Source organism: Mesoplodon mirus, assembly GCF_964341445.2.
Source record: "Mesoplodon mirus genome assembly, chromosome: 16".
In the NCBI taxonomy this organism is placed as follows: Eukaryota; Metazoa; Chordata; class Mammalia; order Artiodactyla; family Ziphiidae; genus Mesoplodon; species Mesoplodon mirus.
Genome location: NC_138992.1, coordinates 58,397,910 through 58,419,434, shown reverse-complemented (window position 1 = coordinate 58,419,434; position 21,525 = coordinate 58,397,910). Strand labels below are relative to the sequence as shown.

General features: G+C 39.6%; 1 protein-coding gene across 6 annotated transcripts in view; it reads left to right on the top strand.

Moving 5' to 3' along the window:
- Window positions 1-21,525, top strand: part of ZFHX4 (zinc finger homeobox 4) — a 179,966-nt gene that overhangs the window by 151,532 nt on the left and 6,909 nt on the right. For 5 of the 6 annotated variants that reach the window (XM_082601141.1, XM_082601137.1, XM_082601139.1 and 2 more), the window contains exons 6-10: window positions 1,815-1,931; window positions 8,110-8,243; window positions 8,453-8,653; window positions 9,388-9,505; window positions 10,038-15,428. In XM_082601141.1, coding sequence (XP_082457267.1) covers window positions 1,815-1,931; window positions 8,110-8,243; window positions 8,453-8,653; window positions 9,388-9,505; window positions 10,038-15,428 — 5,961 coding nt within the window. Of the gene's footprint in view, window positions 1-1,814; window positions 1,932-8,109; window positions 8,244-8,452; window positions 8,654-9,387; window positions 9,506-10,037; window positions 15,429-18,878; window positions 18,946-21,525 lie in introns of all 6 variants that reach the window. The other variant, XM_082601140.1, reaches the window with a different exon arrangement.

The window sequence follows — 21,525 nt, the reverse complement described above, 5'->3', positions numbered from 1 at the left end:
ACCCAGCCTGGCCCCCTGCTGGGAGGAGGGAGCCTGGGTTTGATCAGTGATTATCACCGACAGGTGAAAGCAGGCTACAGCCAGGAGGAGGGTTGATTCTTTCTTCTTCAAGTACAATTTCCACATGTATTGAAAGGGAAGCTGCCCCCAAACCCTCCGATGACCCACCCCTCCCCAAGGATCTCCCCTCTGCTTTTGTGCAGTGGCAAAGTGCAAATATGGAATCAAGAGATTTGTATGGTGCCTTTGAGGACTTAACAGTCGAAACAAACTCCGGTTTCAAATGTATTAAGCGTCCTTGTTTTTCCCCTTAGTTTTTTTTGGAGTTTCCCCCATTGAGCCCAGAACTGGGCCCCCCTCTGTTGTTTTCTGCTTTCATAGTTGTAGAGCATGGCTGGCAAGTGAGGCACTAAATAGCATTTTTTTCTTTTTTTTTTTTTTTTTTTTTGGTGCTCAGCTGCTACATATGACAGTGGATATTTCATTCTGCTGTCAGAACGTTATTAAAAAAACATGGGGTGTGGAGAGGGCCATGATTTCCCCTTTCAATCACTATAGCATTTGCAATGAAAATTTTATGCAGTGTGTAATTTTCAGTTAATGCCTGACACTTAAAATGTCCGGAGCTGCGTTTTGTACGGTTCTTGAAGGGTTAATTGTATCATGTTCTCTGCATAAAAGCTCTGCTTATCAAAAGCAAATAGAAGAGTGTATGCAAATGGGTGTCGATGACCTTTTGCCTTTCCAGGGTTAATTTATATGGTCATTAAAGATTTTATGAAATTGAGTAGCCTGGTGCTTCTAATCCCATCTTACCTTCTTCTCCTAATGTATGTAATTCCTACCTGAACAGGGAAATATGATTTTTATTTTTTGTGCTGCAATGAAAACAGCATGCCATGCTGTGGGGAGTTGTGAGCCTGGTTATCTGGCATTACTCAGATTGCTAAAAATTCATTAAAATGTGACATCAGCACAGTGAGAGACAAATGATCGCAGGATGAAAGAGAACAGTGGGCCTTTCACGGATTAGTGCTACACAGACCCAGCATAGAGGCTAACTGCATAAACAGATTAATCCACCAGCAGCGGCATAGCTAAGATTTACAGAATAATTAAATAGGGTTGAGTTACTATGAGGATTTCCATGTAATCTAGCTGGTGTGAAACCCGTGAATGAGGTGTGGGGTGATGTGGTTGTCATAGAAGTATACCTTCTGTCCTACGCCCCGTATAGCTCCCCCTATAGAAAAAGTAAAATAAAATCCCAGTGTAACTGAAGTTTTGAGATCTTACTCTGACACGTTCCAAAGAATTCCTCTGGGGTCTAAGGGCTGAAAGGCAAGAGTAACACCTGTCTTACATTTAACCCATCATTATCACATTATTGAACTAAGGAATTTTTCTGAGAATTTGGTTCATTCTGCCATTTATCCAAGTCCATGCAGCAGTGGGTTCATGTAGCTTAGAAGGTTCTACTATTGAAATTACAAAATTGCCTTACAACCATTTTTCAATCTTTTCTGTCTTAAACTGTATTGCTTTGAAAAGATTTCCATTAATTTAGTACAGGCACATTTTCTCAGTGGATATAAAAGAAGTTGCTTGAGATTAAAAAATAACAAAACAAAACCTGCATTGGTATAGCCAGCAGGTTCTAATAGTGACTTTTAATAAATTCATGCTCTTTTTTGAGAATGAATGTCTGCAAATGATTCATAAATAACAAAGTTCTTAAATGGTCACATAGTTTATTTTCATGTGTGTTTTTCTAGGGCTTTCCATACAACTGACTGGTCTGTCTTTCTTAACAGAAGAACAAAGTGAGGAGACAGAAATAGCTATTAAACCTACAGCCGGGGCTGATGATGATGAGAAAGACACAAGTGAAAGAGACAATAATGAAGGCAAAAACTCTAATAAAGACTCTGGTAAGACACTAGAATCTTTCACCTTTCCTTCCCCCACCTCCATTCCCTGCAATCTGCTCTTCCTTCACTGCCCCCCCCAAAGCTTATTAAAAGCTTTTATTCATTTTAAACTGTCTGAACATTCCCACTACTATTCATTGCATGTGCATTTTGCATGTGATTTCTATCAGTAGCCTCCCATTGACCTATTTTTAATCATAACCATCTGACAGAATAGATGTGGATAAGTTGAAGAATATTGCAGGACGACCAGCGAGATTATTTTTTAATCAAATCAGTTTGTGTGCTTGTAATTTTTTAAGCGCCTTTCATTAATCTTAGCTATACTTGTGATTCCTCTGATGGCATATTAATTTTTCATAAGCACAGGATTAGATATCACTTGAACTTTTTCATTCAATCACATGTGCTCCCCCCCTCCCCAAACCACATAACCTTAAAAATAAATGTTATTTTTCCTTGCTTTTTTACAACTTACACTCAGGAATTTGCCCTTTTTAAGGGCATCTATTTGAGGCATTTCAAACAAAATCCAGTGAAAAAGTTTACAGATGATTCAGCCTAAGAAGAGGAAATATCATTGAGAAGGGATTAGGTGCTGGGTAATTTTGATCTTCTAGAATAGACAAATCCCAGTAATGAAAGCTACTGTCTTTGAAAACAAACCTTCGTGTCATGACATTTACTTGTGCACAAACAAACCCTAGGCCAGCATCTGGTGTGGATACCTAAGGCTTTTTCTGTGTTTGATTTGGCAAATATATGACTTCATCCATGCTTTGTATGTATGAGATGGAAATCTATGGTCCCAATGAATATTACATTGGCTACTTTTGCTGCACGCTATACCTAGTTTTATTATGTTGGACTCATTGAAGCAGAAGAAGTGCTGAAATGGGTTCAAGCCTATTAGTTTCAGGTAGTCATCTATCTTTTCCTTGAATTCCAATGACAGCCGCATCTAAAGAAGCTTGTTTTCACTGTGAAGACATTGGGTTGTGCAGAAAATATCATTTTCACTTGCAAGTTTATTTAAACCTGAATTATCCCATATTTGTGATTCAGTCTTTGCATATCTAAGTTTTCCATTCCCTTCAAAAATTATTTGAAGGGCCTCCCTGATAACCACCCCATACCATTCAATGCTGAATTTCTCTCTGGAGTCCAGTGAGAAGAGTGCCATTTAAATTTGCGTCTAGGATATAGTGGCGTGGCTAACATATGATTCTAATTTGATTTAAACAAAGAAGATCTAAGGTTGGTTTTGAGCCTAAAGCAATGTAAAAAAAAAAAAAAAAAAAGATGCCCTAGCTGTATATTAATGCAGTTCCTGAGGTCACTGACAAGGAATTTGAAGTACCTTGTGATCCGTTAAGGTCAAGGGTAGTGCCATCTAAGCTTCATTTGAAAAGAATTGGCAATAGCAAGGAAGTCAGTTTAGGTCTAGGATGGACCTCATCAAGGTTAGCTGATGGACTGCTTCAGGGAGGGCAGTATTCTGCTGCCTTCAGTGGTGATTTTCTCACAGTGGTGCCAAAAGTGATTGTGGACCATACACCCACCCAACCCCATTCTTCAGAAGAATGTGTAAAACACACAGGACATTGGTGTTCGTTGAGTGTTCATGTAATACATAAGAATGTGACATTGTGCTTGGCTTTAAGTAACTAATACCTTGTAAAGGATGCATTGTGGGAATCTCTTGAAAATGGCTCCAGTCTCACCAATGAGGCAAGAGTCTTACTTGGAACATACCACAGATGCAAGGGCTCTATCTCCACCAGCCCGGTTTACTGCTCTACATAAATAATGGGCTCAATCACTCCTTAACGGCCTGGTGAGTTATTGTCCTTTCTTGGGCATCTAATTGTACCATCTAGACAGGACTCGGCATGTGAGAGGATACAGACCATTGGATAATGATAGTTTTCTAAAACACATTTTTATCCCTGTAGAAATGCCTCCCCAACTACATCTGTAGGGATAAAAATGGGCTTTCGTACCAACTCAGAGCAATTACTGAGATGCTAATATTTACCCTTGAAACGTCTCAGACACCAAGACAGTTATTATTGACAACTAACATGAACTTTTAACAAAGTTTTCTGCTTTCTACATTGAATCTGATTAGGTGAAACAATTATTACGTGGATTGTTTTCCTTGTAAGGATTTCTAATGACTGAATGAGCACTTATGTATGTATTGGTTTTCTTCCTGATGTCAGTTATAAAGGTTAAAAATACTGGCAAATTTATAAGTTAATCACTATCTTAATGTGTTAGATGGGAAAACAGTGTGACCCCACTTTAACACAGAATTTTTTAGACAGGAAGGAATTAACACATGTTAGGAAGATGGTGTTTGTATAAGCTGTTGTACTGTGTTGCTGACATTAATCTCTAGGACTAGAGCTTTCAAAATGAGACTTGGCAATATGCAAGTTATATTTGTTGAATATTCATTCATAATAGAAAAGCCTCCTAATGCCTCATTTATATTGTCATTTAAATCTAGTGCCACTTTAGATTAATTATAATCCAAATTATAGCTCTCTGTACTACAAGAATTAATATAGAGTTTATCCAGATTAATATATTTGCATTGAAAATGTAATATGTCTCTGCCATGGCTAAGGGGACCACTTTTTAATAAGGGAGTAAACATGAGGAAAGATGGAAATTAACCTTCATTATTGCAATTAAAATTATCCTTTCATTCTAGTCTCATTAGAAAAAATACTGTACCGGTAATTATAATTTAGGCTTATTTGGAGTTGAATAACATCTTCTGTTATATCCAAGTTTTATAGTATTCAAACTTTATCAGATGCATTGATTCATAAATAATAACAGCATTTTTTTTTCAAGATTTGCTTTGAGTACACATTTGTTATTGGATTTTCCTCACTTGTTATGAATATAAACCATTTTACAACGTTCTGTATTTTAGGGATTGAAAATTTATTAAGTAGGCAGCATCTGAATTGAAATGAATTATGTCATTTTTATATTAGTAATCTCATGTAAGTTAAATAATCCCATAACTGACAGATAATCATTGGCTCATCTATTTGGCAGTCCTTACTTGTAATTAGGCTTCATGTTTTCGTTAAAAATGCATTAAAATTACATTTTTTTTTGAGGATAGTGTGATGGCCTTAATAACACAAAATGAATTATGATCCCATTTCACAATTTTGTCTAAGGTAACAAACAGTGTTTATTTCAAGTAAAGTTGTAAGCATAAAATATGAATAATCAGAAAACTTAAAACCTTAAAATTAATTGGCTTTACTTAATATAAGATATTTCTAGGATAAAACAATTCAGAGAAAGACACCAGAGTTGATTTCCTATAATTTACCAGGGAGGCCGTAATACCTGAGATGGTACCCCTTTGAGTAGAAGAGGCATGCATGCATAAAATCTAATGTCCCTAATTTTTGCAAGTAATCCTGGTGACCTGTTTTATCTTCAAGAGTCTGTTTTTGTCACATGTTATTGCATCTTAGCATTCTCTGCTGCTGCCTCTTATCAGTGACACACATTTCTGGGGTGCCTAGCTAGAGTTAGGGGGTCTAACTTTATTTATAACTTCTTCTCAATTTAAAATAAGATGGTCTTTAGGAAGTTCCTAGCTTACATTAAGATCATGGTTTAATTAACTAAGTTAATTAGCCAAAAAATCTCAAAGCTGACCACGTAGGTGGAATACTATATCCAACAGTTATTTCAATGGCTATGAAATAGTGACCCTAAAATTTAACTCTTTTCTTGATGCAGCATGAATGTCCCTAAATTCAAAAGCAATTATACTCTTGATGATATTAATGGACATAAAAATAATATGGATTAATTATATCAAATATGTACACCAGTGTATAGTAAAGTCTTAGTAAAATGTTTCAAACCTTGAAATCAATGTTCTTTTGACTCTTTATGGTACTACTATTAGAAGATATATGCTTATAAAAATAAGGCCATACTTATACATTTAATAGATTCAGAAGTTTCTGGAAGGTTTATTATCTTTGTGATGTTCCTGAGGCCTGCAAGCAACAAGAGTTGTGGAAATTCTCTTTTACCTTGTGTGTGACAGTCTTTGATACCATAGGGAACTGGACCAATTTATTATTTGGTCATGTCTGATTCTCTCATGTACACAAAAGAATGATAGGGGAATATGACACAGTATTATTTTCTTAAGGAAGCATATTCTTACTCACTATTGGGAAACTTTTGAAGAAAAATCTTCCAGTCTCACAGGAAAAAAGCAGCTGATAGGCATTTGCTGACTTAAATGACAATCATGTTCTACAACTTGATCTGACACCTGAATCAGTAAATTTTATTTGCAAATTTTATATATCATATTGTTTTCTTAAGTGTTTATTTTTAACACTTTAAAAATGATAGCACAAAATATATTCTGCTTTGAGAATTTTGCTTTAGATGAAAGACATCTTTTTGATACCAGAATTAATTATGAAATAAACCTTCCTGTTTTTGACATATCTTTGGATATCAAATACTTGGATATTGTTTAATCAATGTAATAAAATTCTTTAGTCTATCTCGGATTTAAGTTCATCCAAATACGATAAATTATTTTTTCAAATATCTAGAAAGAATCTAAATTTCTCTAAGATATCTGTATATATAGGACAAATGTACCAATTTAAATAAAATCTAGTGTTTGTAAATCTAGAAATCAGTAGCAGTGCAATTGGTTTGGAAATATAATACTAATTCTGTACCTACCGCAAACTCCAAGGGCATAAATTATTGTCATTATGTCATTTAAATTCTAGTTTAATTTTGGTCTCCTCAGAGTCAGATTTACTTTTAAATTTCTTTCAGAGTTTGGAATTTCTAAAATTATTTATATGGTACAAAACATGCATCTCCATCCAGGAGAGAAAAAGAATGTATTTTTTGGTTCATTTCTACTTTGTTTCCATAACATCCTTGACCTTATTTTTAAATTAAAACTGGGTTATTTTGCAATAAGGTATAATTTGTTCATTTATATGAACCGTATGTGGATTGAAAAAAAAATCAAGATAAATCTTCATGCACAGCATACAATCAGATTACGCCTAGACTCTATATTTACGCGGGGTCTGATAGCAATCAATGGTTTAGCTTCATTGCATTTCAAGATGTATTTGCACCCAGTTGTCCAGTGATAGTGTCCTCACCCTGGAAATAATTTAGTTGCAAATTGACTGGAAGATGGTGAAAATTGAAAGTTAAAATTAGAAATACTCATAATAAACAGCAGAAAAAAGGTCAGATGATGCCGCGCTATGATGAGATTGGAATGGCTGGTAAATGAGGTTTTGTGTTTGTCGTGAGATGTATGTGACATGCCTACCCAATGTCACTGTAATATGCAGCCTCGCAGAGGAGATTATCGGGAAAATTGATGCTGGAAAGAATTTTCTGTTAGATTGGGAAATTAGAATCACACTCTCTCCTTTGATGTGTGTGAGGCTTCTATACATTATGTTGCTCATCTAGGCAAAATTTTAAACTGTCTTTTAACACCGAATATTCAGATTAACCTCATAAAACAATTGTCTTCTTGATTTGGACTACAATGTTATGTGCACAGCCAACTGCTGAAACATCTAAAGCAAAGAATAAATCACAAAAAAGCAGCAATGGATATGTAATGTATAATTTTAAAATCCTCCATTCACCATGTAAAAACACTGTTTTCATTTGTGAATTATAACTAGTCAGCTCTTCTCAGAATTTTGAAATGTTTTCAGTGTCCCGGAATTTTAGAGAAGAGATAGGTAATTAAACGTTAGCAAAAATAATTATTTTCTAAGTTAGCATTTGCGAATGGGAGTAGATTTGCTTTAATGTGATAAAGGCGTACTGAGACACCAGAGAGCACGTGTTATTGATGAATCTTTCAAGGTCACCTACGGTTATCAAAATATATGAGACAGGAGCACATTTTAAAATATATAAAGTCCGCTTGGTTAGTGGACAAAAAGAAGTGCAATTCTTGTCTTTTGAGATTAGCATCATATAAAAGTGCTTTTCTGGTTCTTCGGTAATTCAGTGGATTTAGAGCCAGAGATATTTGGAAAAAATATTTTTTCTGATATCGACATTGTTAGTCTTTTAAAATTGAGGTGTCCTATTCTTTTTTGGGAATCAGGAATAATCACACCAGAAAAGGAGCTAAAAGTCAGTGTGGCAGGGGGAACCCAGCCACTCCTGCTGGCAAAAGAAGAGGATGTGGCAACAAAAAGATCAAAACCTACAGAGGACAATAAATTCTGTCACGAGCAGGTAAATGTGTTTTCCTTTTCCCTGTACTGTGTAAACATTTTTTTTTTTTTGCCCTTGATAATTTTAGAGCCTCCAAACCATTCCATGCTGTTGAAATGTATGTAGACACTATGACTGGCAAGGTAATTAACTCTTGGTGTGACTTCTAATGCTTGAAGTCATCAAAATCCATTAACTAACAGTGACCATGTTTATTCAATATTTTCCAGTTCTTTCAGTGTCCTTATTGTAACTACAATAGTAGGGACCAAAGTCGTATCCAGATGCACGTTCTGTCACAGCACTCAGTGCAGCCGGTCATCTGCTGTCCCCTCTGCCAGGACGTCCTCAGCAACAAAATGCACCTCCAGCTGCATCTGACGCATTTGCACAGTGTGTCTCCGGATTGTGTGGAGAAGCTGCTTATGACAGTAAGGATACCAAATGTTGATGCATATGTGACATAATCTCTGTAAAGGTATCAACACAAAACCTGTAATTATTGTTTGATAGAAATGTATTTCTTCTGTGTAAGAGCATCAAGCTCTTACTGTCTGTGTGGTAGGAATCACAAGTAAAGGCCCATGTGTTGTCTCTTGTGCTTTGGAATAAACCCCAAATATGATACAAGGCATAGCTTATTCAATAACACAGATTTTTCAGACTTCCTCTCATGCCTGTAATGTTAATCAAATGTTTCATGTGGGTACCTTGAGTTTCATGGCTATCACTTCTCGGTTACAAAAACTTTCAAACCATATTTCTTAAAAGTTTTCAATTTTTGTTGGAGTATGGTTGATTTACGATTTTGTGTTAGTTTCAGGTGTACAGCAAAGTGAATCAGTTATACATATACACATATCCACTCTTTTTTAGATTCTTTTCCCATATAGGCCATTACAGAGTATTGAGTAGAGTTCCCTGTGCTATACAGTAGGTTCTTATTAGTTATAAACCATATTGTTTTTAAAAAGAAAAGAAGAATACTGCATCGCAACAGCATCAATCCGAAATTTGAAGAGAGAGCGTTGGCCTGTAAGAGTCACAGAATGTCCCTGCTTTGGTTGGAAAAATGTAACTGGGGTATGCTACTGACCAAGGGCAGATGTGATGGAGTCTGTGATTTCTGGGGTACCTTTGCCATGAACCCCTTTGGTTTTCACAGGTGCCTGTCCCTGATGTGATGATGCCCAACAGCTTGCTACTGCCAGCAGCCACCTCTGAGAAGTCAGAGCGGGACACACCTGCAGCCATCACAGCCGAGGGGGCCAGGAAATATTCAGGTATGCCAGCCTTGGACCAAGATCTGTGCAAGACACACTCAGGGCCTTGCATCTGTGATACTGGTCCAGCATTATTACTATCAAAGATTTTTTTTTTTTTTTTAAAGCACAGAGGAAAAAAAGTATGGCATTTCCAAAAGCCATAGTTTCTAAGGCATATTTAATATCTAGTTATCTGCAAACTGCCCTTGTGGGACCTAAGTATCAATGACCAGGAATATGTTGTGTGTTCTAATTACTGAACATGCCAGTTATGGCCCTTGCTGTCATGCTGTTGGTAGCATACTATAATTACCTTTGACTTATCTTCTTCCCTATGCTGAAATTCCTTGAGGTCAGGGGTGATTTCTTATTCACCTTTATATCCCCAGGGCCTGGTACAGTGCTTGTCATATAGTAGTTGCTCAAATAAATATTTCTTCAGCAATTCAATTAAGCAGAAACCTTTAGAAGCTCCTACTTAACAATATTCATTGGCGTTTAAGCTGTAGACGGCCTTCCTATAAGCGATGTTTATGCTTTATTGACACAGGTGAAAGTCCAATGGATGACAAAAGCATGGCAGGTCTTGACGATTCAAAGGCTGGTGTGGAAATAAAGAGTGAGGAGCAGAAACCAACTAAAGAACCCACAGAAGCGCCGGAATGGAATAAAAACAGCAGTAAGGATATGAAAATCTCCGACACACTGCAGGATCAGTTAAGCGAACAGCAAAAAAGGCAACCACTCTCCGTTTCGGACCGCCATGTTTACAAGTATCGCTGTAACCATTGTAGCTTGGCTTTTAAGACTATGCAGAAGCTTCAGATACATTCCCAGTATCATGCGATTCGGGCCGCTACAATGTGTAACCTGTGCCAGCGTAGTTTCCGTACATTCCAGGCTTTAAAAAAACACTTGGAAGCAGGCCATCCCGAACTGAGTGAAGCTGAACTTCAACAGCTGTATGCCTCCTTGCCCGTGAATGGTGAACTGTGGGCAGAGAGTGAAACTATGGCCCAGGACGACCAGGTCCTAGAGCAGGAAATGGAGAGGGAGTACGAGGCGGACCATGAGGGGAAGGCAAGTCCAGCAGGAAGTGACAGTAGCTCTATTCCGGACGACATGGGCTCTGAACCAAAGCGGACCTTACCTTTTAGAAAAGGGCCAAATTTCACGATGGAAAAATTCCTCGATCCATCTCGCCCATATAAATGTACAGTGTGTAAAGAGTCGTTCACTCAAAAGAACATTCTCTTGGTCCATTATAATTCAGTGTCTCACCTGCACAAGTTGAAAAAGGTTTTGCAAGAAGCTTCCAGCCCTGTTCCTCAAGAAACCAACAGCAGCACAGATAACAAACCCTACAAGTGCAGCATCTGCAACGTTGCATACAGCCAAAGTTCGACCTTGGAGATCCACATGAGATCCGTGCTCCACCAGACAAAGGCCAGGGCTGCAAAGCTGGAGCCCAGCAGTCACGTGGCCGGCGGGCACGGCGTCGGAGCCAACGTTAATAGTCCCAGCCAAGGGATGTTAGATTCCATGGGTTTAGCAGCAGTAAGCAGCAAAGATGCCCACTTAGATGCCAAAGAATTAAATAAAAAGCAAACTCCGGAATTAATCTCTGCTCAACCTACGCATCACCCGCCGCAGTCACCAGCACAGCTTCAGCTGCAGCTGCAGCACGAGTTGCAACAGCAAGCTGCGTTCTTTCAGCCTCAGTTTCTCAACCCCGCCTTTCTGCCTCATTTTCCTATGACTCCGGAAGCCCTGCTGCAGTTTCAGCAGCCTCAGTTTCTCTTTCCATTCTACATCCCCGGGACGGAGTTCAGCTTGGGGCCAGATTTGGGCTTGCCGGGCTCTGCTGCCTTCGGGATGCCCGGCATGACCGGAATGGCCGGGTCCTTGCTTGAAGACTTGAAGCAGCAGATTCAAACCCAACATCACGTTGGCCAAACTCAACTCCAGATACTTCAGCAACAAGCACAGCAGTACCAAGCCATACAGCCCCAGCTTCAGTCTCAAAAGCCGCCGCCGCCTCCACCGCCGCCGCCGCAGCAGCAGGCCAGCAAATTACTGAAACAAGAGCAAACCGCCACGGCCAGTGCCGACTGCCCCGTCATGAAGGACATACCTTCTTACAAGGAGGCGGAAGAGGTTGCTGAAAAGCAAGACAAGCCAAAGCAAGAGCTCGTTACTGAAGGTGAAGGGCTCAAAGAAGGCAAAGATGGAAAGAAGCAAAAGTCCTTGGAACCGGCCATCCCACCGCCCCGCATCGCTTCAGGGGCCCGAGGAAATGCAGCCAAAGCGTTACTGGAAAACTTCGGTTTTGAGCTGGTCATTCAGTATAATGAAAACAGGCAGAAGGTACAGAAGAAGGGCAAGAGTGGGGAAGGGGACAGTACCGAGAAGCTGGAATGTGGAACGTGTGGGAAGTTGTTCTCCAATGTCCTTATTCTAAAGAGCCACCAAGAACACGTACACGGCCAGTTTTTTCCATACGGAGCGCTAGAAAAATTTGCTCGTCAGTACAGGGAGGCCTATGATAAGCTTTATCCCATTTCGCCATCTTCCCCAGAAACGCCGCCGCCCCCGCCTCCGCCTCCACCGCTGCCTCCAGCCCCTCCGCAGGCTCCTTCCCTGGGGCCCGTGAAACTGCCAGGAGGGGTGTCCGCTCCGCTCCAAGCCCCACCGCCCACTCCCCCACCGCCCCCTCCGCCGCCCCCGCCCCCACCGCCCCCACCGCCCCCTCCCCCATCTGCTCCCCCGCAGGTCCAGCTGCCCGTGTCCCTGGACCTTCCTCTCTTTTCTTCCATCATGATGCAGCCCGTGCAGCATCCTGCGCTTCCTCCCCAGCTCGCCCTGCAGCTGCCCCAGATGGACACTCTCTCGGCGGATCTCACTCAGCTCTGCCAGCAGCAGCTCGGATTAGATCCCAGTTTCCTAAGGCATTCTCAGTTCAAACGCCCACGGACGAGAATTACAGACGACCAGCTGAAAATCCTGAGGGCTTATTTTGACATCAATAATTCTCCGAGTGAAGAACAGATCCAAGAAATGGCGGAGAAGTCTGGCCTCTCTCAAAAGGTTATCAAGCACTGGTTTCGAAATACGCTTTTTAAGGAGAGGCAGAGAAATAAGGATTCGCCCTACAACTTCAGTAACCCTCCCATAACAGTTTTGGAAGATATCAGAATCGACCCCCAGCCCTCCTCTTTAGAACATTACAAATCTGATGCATCCTTCAGTAAAAGGTCGTCGAGAACCAGGTTTACGGACTACCAGCTTAGGGTTCTTCAAGACTTTTTCGACACCAACGCTTACCCAAAAGATGACGAAATAGAACAACTTTCTACCGTTCTCAATCTGCCTACCCGGGTTATTGTTGTATGGTTCCAGAATGCTCGTCAGAAGGCACGGAAGAGTTACGAGAATCAAGCAGAAGCTAAAGATAACGAAAAAAGAGAACTTACTAATGAGCGGTATATTCGAACGAGCAACATGCAGTACCAGTGTAAAAAGTGCAATGTGGTTTTCCCCAGGATCTTCGACTTGATTACGCATCAGAAGAAGCAGTGTTACAAGGATGAAGATGATGATGCCCAAGATGAAAGCCAAACCGAAGACTCCATGGACGCCACAGATCAGGTGGTGTATAAGCATTGCACAGTGTCTGGCCAAACGGAGACACCCAAAAACGCTCCTGCCCCGGTGGCAAGTTCTGGCTCTGGGACTAGCACCCCGCTGATCCCATCACCCAAACCGGAACCGGAGAAGACGTCTCCAAAACCCGAATATCCCACAGAAAAGCCAAAGCAGAGTGACCCCTTGCCCCTTTCTCAAGGCGCCAAACCAGCGCTGCTGTCAGCATCCACTTCCTCAGAACCGCCGCCGGCCTCGGCCGCTCCACCGCAGACACCAAAACAACCCCAACTTATGGGAAGACCTCCCTCTGCCTCTCAAACCCCGGTCCCTTCCAGTCCGCTGCAGATTTCCATGACTTCTCTCCAGAACAGTCTACCTCCACAGTTACTACAGTACCAATGTGATCAGTGCACAGTTGCCTTCCCGACTCTGGAACTCTGGCAGGAGCACCAGCACATGCACTTCCTGGCTGCTCAGAACCAATTCCTGCACTCCCCGTTCTTGGAACGGCCCATGGACATGCCCTACATGATATTCGACCCCAACAATCCACTGATGACTGGACAGCTGCTGAGTGGTTCTCTCACACAGATGCCCCCTCAGACCACTTCCTCCCACCCCACAGCCCAGGCCACAGCTGCTGCTTCCCTGAAAAGGAAACTGGATGATAAAGAAGACAATAACTGCAGTGAAAAGGAAGGCGGGAATAGCGGTGAAGACCAACACCGCGATAAACGCTTGAGAACCACCATCACCCCAGAACAACTGGAAATTCTCTATGAAAAATACTTATTGGATTCCAATCCTACCCGGAAAATGCTTGATCATATTGCCCGTGAAGTGGGGCTCAAGAAAAGAGTCGTGCAAGTCTGGTTCCAGAACACACGAGCGCGAGAAAGGAAAGGCCAGTTCCGGGCAGTGGGTCCAGCCCAGTCTCATAAACGGTGTCCCTTTTGCCGAGCCCTGTTTAAGGCGAAGTCAGCCTTAGAAAGCCACATTCGCTCCCGGCACTGGAATGAAGGAAAGCAAGCAGGTTACAGCTTGCCACCAAGCCCTTTAATATCAACAGAAGATGGGGGAGAAAGCCCGCAGAAATACATTTATTTTGATTATCCATCTCTGCCATTAACTAAAATTGATCTCTCAAGTGAGAATGAATTGGCTTCTACAGTGTCAACACCTGTTAGCAAAACAGCAGAGCTGTCGCCGAAGAATCTTTTAAGCCCTTCTTCTTTTAAAGCAGAGTGTTCTGAGGATGCAGAGAATTTAAACGCCCCTCCTGCTGAGGCTGGGTATGATCAAAATAAAACTGACTTTGATGAGACTTCATCAATTAATACAGCGATCAGTGATGCCACCACCGGAGATGAGGGAAACGCAGAAATGGAAAGCACCACGGGAAGTTCTGGAGATGTGAAGCCAGCTTTATCTCCTAAAGAGCCGAAAACTCTCGACACTTTGCCAAAAACAGCAACCACACCCACCACGGAGGTCTGTGACGAAAAATTTCTGTTTTCTCTCACGAGTCCCTCAATACCTTTCAACGATAAAGATGGTGACCATGACCAAAGCTTTTATATCACGGATGACCCCGATGACAACGCTGACCGCAGTGAAACATCCAGCATAGCTGACCCGAGTTCACCAAATCCATTTGGATCCAGCAATCCTTTCAAATCCAAAAGTAACGATCGACCAGGTCACAAGCGTTTCAGAACCCAGATGAGCAATCTTCAACTCAAGGTTCTCAAGGCTTGCTTTAGTGACTACCGAACTCCAACCATGCAAGAATGTGAAATGCTAGGGAATGAGATTGGTCTGCCCAAACGCGTGGTCCAGGTGTGGTTCCAGAATGCAAGGGCAAAGGAAAAGAAATTTAAAATTAACATAGGGAAGCCTTTCATGATCAATCAAAGTGGCACGGAAGGCACCAAACCAGAGTGTACCCTCTGTGGGGTGAAGTACTCTGCCCGCTTGTCCATCAGAGATCATATTTTCTCCAAACAGCACATTTCAAAAGTGAGGGAGACCGTTGGGAGTCAGCTTGACCGGGAGAAAGATTACTTGGCTCCGACGACCGTTCGACAGCTGATGGCACAGCAGGAACTTGACCGTATAAAGAAAGCTTCGGATGTGCTGGGCTTAGCGGTACAGCAGCCAGGCATGATGGACAGCAGCTCCCTCCATGGCATCAGTCTGCCAGCAGCCTATCCAGGCCTCCCCGGCCTCCCCCCAGTCCTTCTCCCTGGAATGAACGGTCCATCCTCCTTGCCTGGATTTCCACAAAATTCAAACAGTAAGTCATTGCAAGGAGAGTCCGTCTAATTAATTAAATAATATTAGGCAGCCAATGACATGTAACCAAGAGCAGGGTATGTTGGATCTCTTTTAATTTCAGTAAGTGAAACCATTATGTTATTTGAAATATATATTTTAGTGGCTATAGTTAATAACCAGGAAATAAGCCAACATGGACGTATGCAGAAAAACAAAGACAAGGTAGATCAGGGTCTCAGAAATATATTATTTATATCATTATATCTTTATATTTTAGAAACATTCCTTTAATATACTCATTTCAAAACTGATTTCAAACGGCATTTCAGCACAGGCACGTGGCACAAAATTTGGTATACATATGAAGAAAGTGAAGCGTTAAGTAATATATCCATTGGTTTCCTAATTTATGTTATTTCCAGGAGACACTGATTTTTTTTTCTCTTGGTTTTGTACTTTTGGTTTTTTTTTTTTCCCCCGCTTAAATGCCAGGAAGTTCAAAAGCTAAGGGCCTTCTAGACACAGGAATTCCCCCACATTACACCTAGGAGGTGATAAAGCATATATATGTAAAGTTTAACTACTAAAAATATGACTTCTGTGATCATTTGTAATTTAGCATTGCTATATGATTTTGCTTTTGGTAGCATTCATTTTGTTACTTGTTATTTATGTAAATTTAGAACCTTAAAAATACATTTATGTTACTCCACGCCTTTCTACAACCACCCCTAGCCTAGATTTATAATAAAGACAGACAAAATGGTAAAACTGAGGCAATCCCCGATGAAGAATCCAATTCTGTGTTTATCAAGAGAAATGCAATTTGTACAGTTTAGGTTTTGTGAGTAAGTATAGGTATCCAATTATCTTAGGCTGAAAAAAATTGAAGATACTGTGCTAGGCATTCATGTAGCTACACATATAACACAAGTTGTATATTATCCAAAACGGAAAAAAAATGATTCTAATTTCTTCTTTAAAGTAAGTTTTGTTTTCCAAATTAACAGTACATTTAAAAAAAAATTTTACAAGGAAATTATGACATTCCAAAGAGACATCTAGAATAAACTAATTACATTTATCTAGAAAGTTTCCAAAAACACAAAAGGAAAGCTTTTTTTTCATTTTCCGAATTGGACTTTTACATAAATTTCAAACTTTTCAATTTCATCCTTCTCTATGGTGATTTACATGTTAATGTGACTCTGGAAGATATTCCCATTTTAACTTTTATTTTGGGAGACATGAAAACAATGATATCAAATGACCCCTTGGCTACTGATAACTCATCTGATTGGTTCCCTGTCCAGAATGACTTGTTGGCATTAGAGAGAAGCAGAATGAATCTGCACATATAAAAAGTTTTACCAAGAAAATGTCTGTGAGGTCCTTTCCTTTAACTATCACACCAGCTACCTTCCCCTGCCCGCCTATGAATGTACTAGTCTTCCAGTCTCACTTTATATATCACTGTAATTATTAATTGACATCTAGAAGAATGTCTTATGTAGAAAGACTCCTGTGATCAGTTACATAAAATAGAGCTTTTCCACATAATGTCTAATGTGGAAAAATTCCATGAGCACTTGTATATAAGTTTTACAATTAGGTAAAATAGAATACAATTTGATATTTACAATGGGCTAAGAACACTTGAAGTATCTGTGCCTTTAATCTACAAGTCAGCTTTGACTGATGATTCTATGTAGTCACCCCACTAAGTGGTGGTCAGAACATCTTGTTTTTCTCTCCACTGGATCAGAAGGCCTTTGCTTGGACAACAGGTCCTTCCCTGACTACCTTTCTGGTTTGTCACTCTGAAACTGGTACCCTGTGGGCCTGTACAAGAGAAAGCCAGGAGGGAAGAGAGAGAAGATATTTATGAAATACTTAAACAACCTAACCTTTCTCCTCATTCTACACACCATAAATATAATTTACATCCTCCCCCTGAAATATAGGTCCTTTTATAACTCTCAGAATTGTGGGAAGATGTTAGAGGCAGGCCCTCCTCAGAGAGCACTATTGTTAAATGCATCAGGTACTGAGGGCACCACGTATCTGCTGCTTCATTAAATCATGGACCAAAACAGACCGGGGAGTGTTATAAAGAGAAAAGGTCCAGGAATATACCTACTGGAATTTGCAATTTCTCTTGAATTAGTTCTTTGTTTGTGAAGGAGTTTAAACATTAGCACAGCAGAGTTATCAGCAGGATCCCATCTGAGAGCCTGAATACCCACACTTCCAGCTCACATCTTTTTTAGGTTAATTGATCTGTGGTGGGTAATGCTGAATATTTTAATCATCTCATGGAGCAGAGCTGTGGTTCTCCATCTTCCTATCAGCATCTTTCTACTGTATTATTTTTCATCAAACAAATATCTCCATTGCTCTATGGAAGAAACAGACAGACCAGCTAGGTGAAATAAAAGAAAATTGCTTCTTAAGTAAAATATTTCTGTATCTCTCCCATGCCCTGGGCTCTTGTAACAGTTTGTTATCTATATGAATAAGCTTTGACCATATGATGTGTTCACCTTGGTCCCATTTTAATGGGATTTAGTTATGGAAAAGGCTTCATTTTAAAGACACCCCCATCCCTTTGAAGGTAGATTTCAAGGTTTTGTTCCTAAGAAAATCACTAAAAAGGGACTCCATTGAATGAGATATGCCATAAAGTAAGTAATAAGTGTGATTCCGAAGGCTACACCCCAAAATTAACTTAATTGCAGTGTACATGTTCAGTTTTAGCATTTATCAACCTCTAAATTTCCTGATTTAAATACCCATTTTATTCCTTTTTTGGTAGAATTCCTGTCCTGTTTTAGCAGCTTTAATTCTCATAAAACCTCCTTACCATACTTCCAAGAAACCTTCAAATTATTTAGTCTTTCAAGATCACAAAGAAAACCCTTTGAAGAGTAATATCCATCATGTGTGCCTGCTTTCTGAACAATGACTCAGCCTGTGTTCAGTATCACTACTTACTATCGTTCATGTTTGATAAAATAAATTATTTTCTGCTAAAAAATTTTTCCACAATTGTCTTTTTCTATTATGATCATATGCAAAAAGGGAAAGTGACAATAGAAAATCACATTCCTGTACACCTGGAAAAAGTTAGAAACATTTAAATTTACATTTTATCCTTTAGGATGTTAGCTTCTTCTGGCGTTTTCCTCAAGATGACTAGGAAAATAACTTGATTTTCTATTTTTAACATATTTACTTTATTGTTTTAAGCAGTGTCTGATTTTTATATGTTCCATTAGTCTTTGGAAATACTGCCTAACCCAATTTCCTTAAATGGAACTTTAGAACATGGCTTTTGCATTTTTCTCATACTTCAGTGTAATTTACTAACACTTTTGGGGTAAATCTAGATAAGAGTAGGTCTTTAATAATTTTAGCACAATTGTCTTTGGCCCATGTACTTAATTAGTTTTATTTTCCACCTCAATAGTAAATTTTTCCTCTGGGACACCTAGATCAAAGCAACTTGGGGAAAAGACACTACATCTACGTTCATGGTGAGACAGACATTTTCTTCTGAAAAGCATTACTTTGGGGAATAGGCAGCTGTTTCAGGAAAATAAAACCAAATAAAATGATGGTAAAAACTTTCATCTCTCTGTGAAATTTCAGAGAATTGGAACAGCAGTTAGGGAACAGGAAAGAATGTATCTTTGTAGTTACCACCACTTATTTTGCATCCTGATTACTGTTCAGTTTTTCTCTTCTATATGTGGTTTTCATATATCAGTTGACTACTGAACTTTTGACTGCAAACTTCTACAAGTTTATGTCTTTTATTAGTAGACCCAACGTACATTATTCATTATCCTTAATCTGTATCTTTTTTCCTAAAACTTTTACTTAACAGTTGATTGTTTAAGTCAGCTTATTCCTCAAGATGCTGAATTCTTAAAAATCTCTGGTAGTCTTTAACTATAGTAGTTAGAATTCCTATGGCAGTCTTCTAAAAATTTTCATTACTTCATTACATGACCTCTAGGTAGGAATTTGTAGACCTCATCTGATGGGAAAGCCTGAGTCAACAGCTATTGATCTACTTGCTTTCTAACTACCACTGCTATTTTTTTAAGTCTTAGTTCCTTAAAATGTCTCTTGCCTTAAATTCTCTCATCAGAGAGATAGGTGAGCAAGCAATTTCTTTAGATTTAGGGGGGAAAGCACTTAGGTGGAAGGGGTTGCAATTATTGAGTATGAAGTCTAGATGTACTAGACCCAGAAATAAGGTAGGCTTTATGAGTAGGCAAAAGAAGCTGGCTACCAACATAATGTCATTCTGACAATGCAAGGAAGGATCTTCTGTCCTTAGTAAAACTTCTTCTGCCCAAATCACTCAAGCCTGAAATTCTGTAATTAGGTATTAATTCTTCTGACTTAATACATTATCCTCTGTTAAGTGGAAAGTAGCATAGAATATCATGAAATCAGAATATCATAGCAGAAGAAACCTCAAATTATCGAATCTAGTATATATTGATCCTTTTCAAAAATAGGTGTATTTATATCTGTTTTTTTCTTCTTGCAAATAAAATTTTATAGAGAGGCAAGTGGAAAGAAGATCAAGATACCAGGCATCATAGTGCAGGAATAAAGGCAAGGGAGCTGTTGGTTTGGGCCCCCAAAACAACTCCATTGCTTCACAGTTTTGGGCTGTGTCTAAGTCCCATGGAATCCTAGAAGTCTATCATTCTAAATTGGATTAAAGATCCAGGAATTTACCGATTCATTCCTACCATACCCCTGCCAATCTTAAGCCATTTTCTTTTAAATTTATGTTGAATGTGTCATCCATTCTTCTGTAAAATGTAGATACTTGCTATCAGTTTCTCCTGGAAATGCAATGTTATTATTTTCAAGGATTGTTTTTTCCATTTTTAGTATTCCAACTGTTTAACATTTGAAATTGATTCAGTTAGACAGGAAGGTGAATTTGAGTGGCAGCTATAAAATTTAATTTTCCCACCTCCATATCTACCATCAAGTTGTATATTTCTGTCTATCATGTCACTTCACAGCTCTAGGACTCACTTTTCTTAAAAACATGGAATTTTTAGCATCTGTCCCTACTTACTATTGAGGATATCGAGAGACTATTCTTGAACATGATGGATATTCCTTAGAGACTATTACTAATACAACTACAGAAATTATTTCAAAGCAGATCAGAGAAGACTTGGGTGTGGTAAGGTTAAAAGAGAAGAACAGCCAGTAATAAGCTAGGCTAATTGATGGTAATATGATAATGATTGGGGTCAAGTTGAGAGTGATGTTGAGGACTTGAGAGCATCTTGAGTGCTAAGCCTAAGACAGGGTTTCTCAGCTGGATAAAGACCAATTAAGAAAGTTCTTTTTCTAGCTAAAGAATTGTGTTTTTGTGTCACTTGTTTTCCATTTGTTTCTTTCACACCCAACTGTTGCATGTAGCATAGAAGTAAGACTTCAGCCAATATTTAAAAGATGGTTGTCTCCACAGCTATGCACTAATAACTGAATCTTCATTTACCTTCTCCTAGTTAATTATTCCATCAACCCATCAGGCCTCCATCATGGTCCTTGTCCCGATCTTTTGGTAGCAAGCCTTCCCTCGTTCAGGAACGAACCACCACCCAATTAGGTTTCCAGTCTGTTCTTCTTTCAGTCAACTCTATTTGCCTCTAAAAAACAGACTCAGGAAAAGCACAGACTTTTACAATTCCCTTTTCTATCCTGAGCTGTCTTTTAGTTTCTCCCCCAACTATACAATGCCTAAAAATGGCTTTGTAATAGGTTCTTACCAGCCACTGCCTTAGATTGAGTACTTGAAATCCGGCAAAGATCTCTTCTATTTCAATACGAGTCATACTGTACCCCACATGTGTCTGCCTACTGAGCATTTAGTTTCCCTCCTCTAATGAGATGAGAATCATTTTTGCCTGCTACAAGCAAACCTGGAAGAAGCATGTTTTGGGGGTGATGAAGTTGTGTGTTAACACATTCAATTCCTATCAAATACTCTTAGCCAAAGTGTCAGGATGATAATGAGAGCTTACCCTGCACCCTTGACACTGCAATCAGGCCTCACCATGCTTGGTGCTGGT